General features: G+C 38.2%; 3 protein-coding genes across 3 annotated transcripts in view; all 3 read right to left on the bottom strand.

Annotated features, from left to right (window-relative positions):
- LOC138008940 (uncharacterized) overlaps positions 1-2,789 on the bottom strand; it is a 4,623-nt gene extending 1,834 nt beyond the window's left edge. Inside the window, exons 1-5 of the mRNA XM_068856244.1 lie at positions 2,020-2,789; positions 1,629-1,690; positions 1,332-1,463; positions 821-1,011; positions 321-389 (exon numbers count right to left, since the gene is read on the bottom strand). Of these exons, the coding sequence (XP_068712345.1) occupies positions 321-389; positions 821-1,011; positions 1,332-1,463; positions 1,629-1,690; positions 2,020-2,758 (1,193 nt within the window). The 5' untranslated portion in view covers positions 2,759-2,789. The remainder of the gene's footprint in view (positions 1-320; positions 390-820; positions 1,012-1,331; positions 1,464-1,628; positions 1,691-2,019) is intronic.
- A 4,011-nt stretch (positions 2,790-6,800) lies between these two features.
- Positions 6,801-7,754, bottom strand: LOC138005266 (uncharacterized). Its single transcript, XM_068851521.1, has one exon. The coding sequence runs from the start codon at positions 7,752-7,754 to the stop codon at positions 6,801-6,803; it is 954 nt and encodes a 317-aa protein (XP_068707622.1).
- A 676-nt stretch (positions 7,755-8,430) lies between these two features.
- On the bottom strand, positions 8,431-9,369 carry LOC138005265 (uncharacterized). Its single transcript, XM_068851520.1, has one exon. The coding sequence runs from the start codon at positions 9,232-9,234 to the stop codon at positions 8,431-8,433; it is 804 nt and encodes a 267-aa protein (XP_068707621.1). The 5' UTR covers positions 9,235-9,369.
- Between the last annotated feature and the right edge of the window lie 944 nt (positions 9,370-10,313).

Below are 10,313 nucleotides of genomic sequence, written 5' to 3'. Positions count from 1 at the left end.
AGTGTTTGGTTAACATAGTTTTGAAATCCAAAGGAAAAACAATTTTTTTTTGGTCGTAGTACCACTTTAACTTTGAAGCAGTTTTAAGTCTTAACTTCCTTTCATTTTATTGTGTTCCAGTAATTATTTAAACTAGTTCTCTATTCCCTATGGTAAGGCAAAGTGAAAAGCAAAGTAACGCTAGAAATCCTGAAAGGTAACTGTGTTATTTACTGCAGGCTAAAAATGGAGAATATGTGCCACCTGATTTGAATATAGAATGGAAGACATAAATGGAATAATAGCATTGAGTAACAATGTAAACAACGGTAATCACAAACCTGTATGAACATCTTTTAGATGCATATGCCAGTGAAAGATTGTTAGCACACTCAATACTTCCGGTATGCCTGGGGAAAACAAATGATAATCAATGACAATAATTTATTGTTAATAGAATATTAATTAAGTAATGAATTTCTTCAACTTGCAAATCCTTAATTATAAGAATAATTTTCCTTTTCTACATGCATTACATGTAGTTCTGACCAGACGAGAATTTGGTTGAAAGTGAATAATTTACTTGCTAATCATACTTTTAAACAAATTTTACATCACATTTTAGTTGTAACACTAAAAGGAGGAAACTACATTTTGTTTTTATGTCTGATGTCTAATCTGCCTTCAAGACATGTCTAATCTGGTAAAAAATATTGCTTTTTGATAAACGTGTTGTCTGAAAAATGGATAAAAACACTTGTTTGATGTACTTTCATCTTTAAAACATTAAAATGACGTTTGTCAATGTACGTCAAACACTCTAAGCCTCCCTTTTGGTTACCTGAATCTAACATAAGATTTGAAGCTTGCAAGGAGCTGTGGTTCTAAAATGATCTTCTGAAGCGCTTCAAAGTCCTTATCCCTGCGGTCAAACCATGGAAGGCTATGTTCTTGTAACTCATCATGTTCACAACTACCTCCAACCCAGTCATGTTCGTCACACACATGATGCAGAAGTCCAATCCATTTATTCTAAAAAACAAAAGAGACTGTATCAGCCTAGTAAAAATGAGCCGGTGGTTGACAATTTTGCCGCTTCCTGTGGAATAATATTCTGTTGCCTACTCAAAACTCACATTGTGTGGGTTTAGTAATATCAAAAGAAAAACCACACAAGTTTGTTGCCTAGTACTTTGGATATCCTGCCTACTAATTTAAAACATTTCGACTGGGCTGCTATATGTTTGCTATTATGCAAAAAAATATATATTACAATAACATTTAAATTCTAAGGAAGACTGTCACTGCCGACATGTGAAAGAGGTGAAACTTGTATGCAACAGTATGACTACCTTCATGATTTCAACAGCCTCGTCGTCACTGGTTGTGGCCGTGTCCTTGCAGCTGCTTGCACAATGCCAGAAATGCAGGATTATGTCATCTGCCCAATCCTTTATCTTGTCCATGTCTTTTAATTTTCCAACCTATAAGTATCGAGTCAGCAGAGAATAGTTGGTATTTTTCGGTATCTACAATGTAAAAAGTGGTCTGCTAACCATGAAATAACTTTTCCTGTGGTTACACAGTTATTATCTCAAATAATACCAAGATTGCCATAATAATTGATTGCCTGCTGGAGAAAATATTACCTTTGCCAGGCACTTCCTTATACTCTTTGATTTGTGCCACACATCCAGACTGTGGAACACTCCTTGAAACTCGTCAGCTAAAAAAGAACAAAAACCACAAATTGGGAGAGTGACTAGTGCTATATGTTTCTTTTTAGAGTATGTCCTGCAAAAGGATGCCAAACTTGAACAACAGTCTATTTCTTTCAAGAAAAAACTAGTCAATGTAAGGGAAAGCAAGTAACAAACACTTTGCCGAAGGACAATAGGGAAGCCATGCAGACAGAATCGAGTGACATAGAATGTGCTTGCAAGCCATGAGTGTTTGATGCAAGATTGTGTAGATGAACATAATGTAGTTAACAAAATAAATAGTGATAAACTTGGTTGAGTATTGCTTGTTTAATCTTACCAATCAACTTTTTTATTGTTGACGAGGCATCAGTGACAATTTCAACAACATTCAAGACTCCTTTAAGCCGCTGAAGCGCACTCTGTAATGCCCTTTTCTCCATGTTAACAGACACCAAATTAACATGACGTTTGTCCTTCACCTCAACCTCCAGGATATAGCCACTGACCAGCTCCATCAAGAAATAACATAAATTCTTAGCTGTATGCCCAGGAGAATCACACTGGCCATTACCACAGACAATCACTTCTTTATTAATAAAATCTTTGAGAATCTGCTCCCTCTGCCAGGACCACCACTCATTAACAACAGGTATCAGGTACAGTCTCTGCACCCGGTAGAATGTGGCATCTGAGAAGAAGGACAGACCCATAAATCTAGCCATTTTCTCAATTTTAAAGAAACTGTTCCCTGATAGCAGGATGGCAGCAGCTGTTTGTAGGTTATTTACATACACATCATTTACATCTTTTGATGATGTAAACTTTCCCTGGTGACCAGACGAACACTTCCAGTTGACTATCAAAGTAGGACCAATAGTGTGGTGTTTAATGATTGCTTGATTAGCACAGCCTGGTTGACGGCAATACTTGAAGAGCTCCAAGAACAAATCAAGTGAGCAAATCACTTTGGTATCCTTGGCCAGTGAGACTTCTTCCTTAAGGGTACCCTGCTCCTCTAGCCTACTAAGCTTGGGATATTGTATGGGCATAGTGGGAATGTTAGAAACAGAGGGCATGGGTAATGCAGCTGGCACTGTTGACGGAGAAACAATGACAGGGTTTTGAGATAAAACAGGACAATCTTGCACTGGCAGCTCAATTGTCAGATCAGCTTCAGTTCTTTCAACAGGATTTGAGGTTGAATCTGTTTCAATTCTAAGCTCGTTGTCATCATCTTGGTCACTCATCTCTTCCTCATCTTCTATGTCAGATCTAGAAGGTCAGATAATTCAAGAATACCTTTTAATTAATGCCAATGTTTCTTTTTGGTTAATTTGTCTTCTGGTATCAATAAAATTAGTAATTGATTGTGTTTCACTATCCTTTGACCTTTGATTTAGAATCACTCGAGCTGTATTGACTGCCAATATCTTCACCCAAATGTGATGCCCTCCACTGGATCAGATCACACCATACACACTGTTATAACAAGTTCTATTTCGCCTGCATAGTCATAAGATTTATCTCCCGGAAACAACATGTTAACTTATAAACTTACCCAGTGTCATATACTTCAGAACTGTCACTAATTGCACTCTCGCAATCAATAGTCTGATCTTCATCTAGATCCTGTAAGGCTTCTTGTACACTGAAAATAACACTTTCAAAACATAACTAATATTAAACCATTCAGTGATTACAATTATTGTATTACTGGTTTTGTTTGGTACACTTACACTACATTGCAAGCCAATTTGAAAGTAAAAGTTTTGCAATGGATTTATATGTTGTGGTTCAATTATTTCCTTGGTTTAAATTTTTATTTTGTTTGTTTATGGGTATGATAGTGTATGATAATGAGTTTCAAACAAAGGGAAATAAATTTTAAACCAAGAAAGAAATTAAAGAATAATAATACGGTACTTTGCTACTGATTCTAAAGTTGTGATGCTCACGTTCCTTCCTTGATTCATTAAATATTACCATTTACTCCTTGACTGTTGAAGTGGGACACACTTGAACTCACATGACACAGTTTCAATACCGTAATAATATTGGCTAGTGAGAATTAACATTCACTAGCATCATGCTGCTCACTAACCTCAGATGCCAATATTGTACAAGACCCAGATAAAGCATTCCTTTTTGAAGTACAGTAGAAAGCTAGTTTAAGTAGAGTAACCTACTGTACCAACAAGGTTTGAATGAGTTTTTCCATAGTTACTACAGTTTTAAGGACCAAAGTTGCCGACTCCTCTGAGGAGGGCAGTAGACAAGTTTCATTGGCTGTCAGTGTTTATCGAAAGCACGGAATACTTGAGACAGAATAGAAAAACGTTATCTTGGATTTCTTACAAAGTCGCAACAAAATAAGTGCCACATTACAAATAAACAATAACCAACATCAATACATACTGTGAATTTCTTTCCATACAATCACTTTCACTGTCTGATGAGTCTGTGTGTGTGGACTCATCAGTATCCTGGTACTTGCCTGCATCACCAACCGTTATTACTGAGTCATTTACAACACGGTAGCTAACGTTATGAGTTGACAACTCTGAGACAGCAATTCCTGTTACATCCACATCACTAAACAGGAGATAAAATAAACAACTTTGAACCAGCAAGGATGCAAACAACTATAAATGTAACTCATACCACTTGTTTATAGAAGTTCCCTTATAGACCCAGTTTTCAAGCCGCATTAGAAAGTTATTCAAAACAAGAAATAAATGCTTACTCACCTCGAATCATCATTTCCTACACTGACAACAGAATAATCAACTTTTTCTTGTACTGGTACAGATAATTCTTGCAAAGGAGTGGATGACAACAGTGGCCCTTCATAAGAGAGGAATATACTTCAGTCTTATTGAATAGCGTAGAATGTGGAAGTACAGATATTTCTTGATCTTTTTGGGGCCTTTCAGTTTTAGGACTAGTAATTAGTAATGGAAAGACATTTATTCAATCTAGAATCAAGTACATCGTTAATCTCACCTTCAATATGGCGTCGTTTTGAGGAAGGAAGGTTTATGGACGATGCCCCTCTCTTTTTACAAACGGTTGATGCGATTTCCCTATAAAAGAAAATAAATACATACATTCAAAACAACTGATTAACTCAAAATTAGACCGCTAGCAGACAGACTGAACAGACATTTTATGCATGTACCTTCTTCTTCTCTCGAGTGATAGAAGATGGGCAGCAAACATGAAATCGTTGTCATATCCGCACTTGATCCTCGCAGAAACCCAAGATGAAAAAATTGTTCCATCCAACGAAATCCTTTTATGAGTCTTTCGCCAAAACTGAAGCCTCGCTGACTGGCTGGCGAAGATTTTCTTGTGGCCGCTTCCTGATCGGCGGCCTCCATGAGAGGACATTTTGTTAACTCCAAACAGTTGACCTCAAATAAGCCGTTGATCAGAGTAATTGAAACAAAAACACACAGGAACCTTCTAAGAGGGCTGTGAAATAGCAACGAACGTCTGACTATGCGAACTGTTAACGGATGGCTGAGATAAAAAACGATAAAGTCTTGATATTGAATCACCCGCAGAACTTGAAAAAGTTGGCGAACGTTTTCAAGATGTAACGCTTCTTCGCGCACATGCGCAGTGTGTGACATAGCTCCTTTAAGTTTAAATGGCTTTTATTTCGAAAAATCCTACTTAAATTTACAGTAATTCAAGAGAAGTTACTCACTTACCTGAACATGTGTAAGTCGCCATTTTGAAAACCGAGGGAAGGCTGGGCACTAGTTAAGGTTATTTTTGCAAATATCCTCCAAATATAATGCACCATTTTTTTTTTGGCCAAAAAAATGAATGTGAATAATTCTGAATGAAAAAACCCAGAAGTACACATTGTTATCTAATCACTCTGCAGTGAAACGAAAACAAAATAATTTATAACTTAGTATAAGGAAGGAAACACCAGTCATAGGAGGGGGCATCTCGTTTATTGATCAGACATAAATTGCCCCAGGATAGTAATAAACACTGAAAATAGCTAAAAACAAAATTTCCGAAATGAACTGATCAAAAGCGGAGATGCCGTCGAAGTGACAACTCCTAACGGACAAACTCCTTAAATATTAACTACTTAGCATAAATATGTAACCTGCATGCCAACGAAATCTACATACCAGCACAAAACTATCTTACAATAACAACGTGAAAAATTATATTTGTTATCTAATCACTCTGCAGTGAAACGAAAACAAAATAATTTATAACTTACTATAAGGAAGAAAACACCAGTCATAGGAGGGGGCATCTCGTTTATTGATCAGACATAAATTGCCCCATTTCGAAGATAAAGCACAATTTAAAGAGAACTATAGACCTAAGGAACGAGAAACTGAAAGAAGAGAATTGATGTTATCTTTAACATAGCCATCCTTGGCACGATCTGATTTCCAACGACCATGTCGTTTAAACAAACGATCGCTGATGCCAGCGTTTGCAGCGGCGGAGGCGCCACCTGATCTTAAGCTATGTAAACCATAACTAGACTTAGGAAAACCTAGTTCAACTAAAGAATTAAGCAAAAGCTCCCTAGCCCTAGAATAGGATATAGGTCGTAAACCTAGAGAATAGCTAAGAGTGGACTTATGATAAACAAGATTGCGAAATACAAAGTCACTAGAATTACAATTCAAACAAGCGAGATGAAAATAACGAGACAGTACCCGTCCTATCCAAAAGAACTGAAGAACCATCCCTATATACGTCAGTCTTACTACTGGCAATAGTAATCTTAACATACTCCGAATTTTGGAAATTTACATCACAACAGCGCAACTTAGCTAGCTCGTCAAAGCATAACCTATAACTACGGAAAGAACGATCTTCATTAATGGTGGATGGCCAAAAAATGGCAGACGGCCAATAAGGGACCACAAGGGCGTCTACGCACTTACATAATTTGACATGCTCAATAACTTGAGTGACAAGGCAAACAGGAGGGACCAACCAACAGTTCTCACCTTGCCAGCTATGACTAAGAGCATCTACACCCAAAGTGTTGGGACTGTAAAAGCGCGAATAGAACCTAGGCAACTTAGTATTTGCATAACTAGCAAAACAATCTACAGTGAAAGGACCCCATCAAGAATCTATTGCACGAAAATAATCGTTGGAAACACACCAGTCGTCAAAATCAACGATCTTACTGTAATAATCAACTTTCTGATTAAGCGTACGAGGAATCCATTCCACTGACAACCTAATACCATGAGCAGAAGACAAACAGAAAATATCCTTAGCAATAGTATTTAAATGTGGCTTATTGCTCCCCGAATCTGTAATGAACGCTACAGCTTTATTATCAGTATAAAGCTTAACAGAGGAATTATGCAAAATGGGAGCAAAACTTCTCAACGCAAAACTAACAGACTTCAATTCCCTCCAAGTGGAGCTTTGCTTCATTTCAAGATCATCAAAATTCTTGTGGGCAACAAGAAACCCGTCGACCTCAACATAAATGTAAGAAGCGCAAGCAACGTCACTAGCGTCGGAATAGACAATGTGATGAGGAACATTAACTGGATAGACAAAAGGTCTAGAATTAAGTGCCCGAGCATTGGCACACCAATAATTTAACTCAGAAATAGCTTCATCAGTAAGAAAAACCCCGGCATTCCAAGATGCTCTATCTACAATAACAGAATGCAATGCTTTCGTCATAATCTTGCAAATATGGCCAAAAACAAGCATACAGGAAATGATACGCCCGGTAACCTGAGCCAGCATCCTGGCAGTTACTACACGAGAACTAGAAACCTCCCCTATGGACGCAAGCAGAACTGATATCTTATCTTCAGGAATAGACAACAAGCCCCGAGCAAAATCCCAGTGAAAACCAAGCCAGCGAAGCAACTGACTAGGGATCCACATACACTTATCCTTATTTGGGACGAACCCCGAGCTAATTAAATCAGAATGCACCAACAAAGATTGTCGAAGGCAAGTATCCTTCGTACCACATACTCCCAGACCGTCATCTAAATAAACTACAATGCGGAGGGCCTGAGAACGCCAATGCTTGACGAGGGGACGCATAACTTTGGTGAAAATATAAGGGCCCGTAGAAAGACCAAAGGGCAGGACGACAAACTTAAAATATTTGCGAACCCCATTGAAAACCCACGAAAAACCGAGAAATCTTTGATGTGTGGGGTAAATTTCAACATGATGATACCCAGACTTAATATCGAAAGAATAAGCCCACAAATTAGAAAGAGACTTGCCGATCAAAAAATTTAGCATAGACTGAGCATCCTCAAACTTAATTTTGGACTTATTCACAAAGAAATTAACATGCCTAAGATCCAATATAAGCCTCTTCTTACCACTTGACTGTACAGAAACAGACAATGGGTTAACCACGTCAGGCGGGCGAGTACACGAAACAATAGAGCCAACCCTAAGTAACTCCTGAATAGCGGATTCTACAAAATCACTCTCACCCAAAGCTGAGCGATTATTATTAAGAAAAACAATTGTAGGTTCCCGTGAAAAGGGAATCTTATAACCAAAACTTAAGGTATCTAAAATAAGCTTAGAGGCAACAATGCTTTGCCAAAAGGAAATATTAGCTTTAAGCCTACCCTTAACAATAACTTGACTAGAGCCTTCAAAATATTCTGCAAAGTAAGAATCAAGAGAAATGTGATCCAAGTCAAAGTCAAAGTCAGAGTACTTATCTGGACCCAATCGTGCAAGAACATTTGCCAAATCAGACGGTGGTTGACTTTGTGGACGTTGAACTGGCGGCAGTGCTGGGGAGACTAGATCTTGTTTTGTAGAACAAAGGACAGGCTGGCGAATTAGACCAGTGTCCTCGCTGATTGCAGTTAAAGCAGATGTCAGAAGGCTGGACGTGTCGGGCGGCACGAAAGGGCTGATGAAAATAAGAGCGGTGAGCAGAAAATGGAAAAGACGTAACAGCAGAAGTTGAAGATCCAGGGACTTGTACAGCCTGAAAATCTCGGAATTTAGCAGCATTTGAGAACCTTGAAACACGAGATTTGCCGGAAGACTTCTGCTTAATCTTGGTAAACGCACGACGCTCAGCTGCCCGAAGTTTCTTCTCGTCTTCTGAATTTTCAGCGAGTTCGTCGGACTCATATTCTTCAACTGCAGCCCAGCCAGCGGGACTTTTATCAGCAAAGCGGATCAACTTAATGCGTTTCTCAAGGTCAGACTTGGCCTTTTGGAGATGTTCTTGAACAGCCAGCAGGTTTCCCTCGGACAGATTAGAGATAGCCAGATCAAGGCAGTCAAGGAGCTGTGTATTAAACTCAAACTGGATTCTGTTACCTTTAAATTGAAGTGAACTAGCCGCCTTAGAGTCTGTTTTCAATTTCTTTAGTTCTCGCCGAGTTTCCACCTCGCGTTCGTCCAAGGAGCGCTTGAAATCGCCAAATGTTTTCTGCAACTTCGAATCAAGAAGGGAAGAAATCAGCGAGATCGTCTCGGAATTAGAAAAGTCTATCTGTTGAGGTTGGAATGATGCAGTTTCCGGCGGTGGATTAGACATAGCACGAAAATAAACTAAAAACAAAATTTCCGAAATGAACTGATCAAAAGCGGAGATGCCGTCGAAGTGACAACTCCTAACGGACAAACTCCTTAAATATTAACTACTTAGCATAAATATGTAACCTGCATGCCAACGAAATCTACATACCAGCACAAAACTATCTTACAATAACAACGTGAAAAATTATATATATTTATTTATTTATATTTAAAGTAAGTACATATTCATTTGCATTCTATCACGTGATTAGTCATGTGACTAGTCGAAAACTTTGAACAGAGTCCTCTATTTATATTCCAGATGTTAATTACGTCGATTTTGTTCTTTTACTGCCGTCAACACCGCTCAAAAATGCCATATATGCTCAGCCTCATTTCCATGCCGAAACAAAATGACTGAATTTTTGAAATGTGCATTTCTGGAAAAATAAGCCATATCTGAAATGCCTCCATATCACAAATTGATCAGTACATTTACATTAGTATTTGTGCCAAGTGTCATGCTTGTATCACAAAACGAACGATTTGCACATTCTATGTATCTTAGCAGCCTAACTAGTAGAAAGTAGACCGACACTTTCTCCGTGATCAAGTGCATTCTTCCATTTCTCTGTTAACAAAAGGAGGGTGGTTAGCAGCCTAACTAGTAGAGGAGATTTTTTTTAACTTCGAGCATTGCACGGTCAAAAAGACCATAATAATTTTTTGCTGCCGGTCAAATTTAGTTGGAATCATGTGTGTTTCGGGCTATGGAATAACTTTGATTGCCGCTTTAATCATTTCGACTCATAAAAAGTGCTGTTCCCTTTGTTCATTTCTAACCTTTTGGGAAGGATATGAAGCATTTTGTGGTAGAAAAACCCCTAGGATGCAAATGGCAGATTCGCTTCGTCAGAGTTGCCATGAGATGCAAACAATGCTGGCTGTTTGTCACAGAGGTTATGGCTGATTCTGACGGTTCTAGACGGTTTACTTTCGATCTTGCCAAAGCAATTCATTAAAGGTATGTAATTTTTTTACTTCTATAACCTAAGTTATCTCAATGACAAGTAATACTTTAAAACTCTGAAATCTTTT

Source organism: Montipora foliosa, chromosome 6 (genome assembly GCF_036669935.1).
Source record: "Montipora foliosa isolate CH-2021 chromosome 6, ASM3666993v2, whole genome shotgun sequence".
Lineage (NCBI taxonomy): Eukaryota > Metazoa > Cnidaria > Anthozoa > Scleractinia > Acroporidae > Montipora > Montipora foliosa.
Note: the sequence above shows the minus strand (reverse complement) of the source record. Positions and strands in the feature narration are given on the sequence as shown.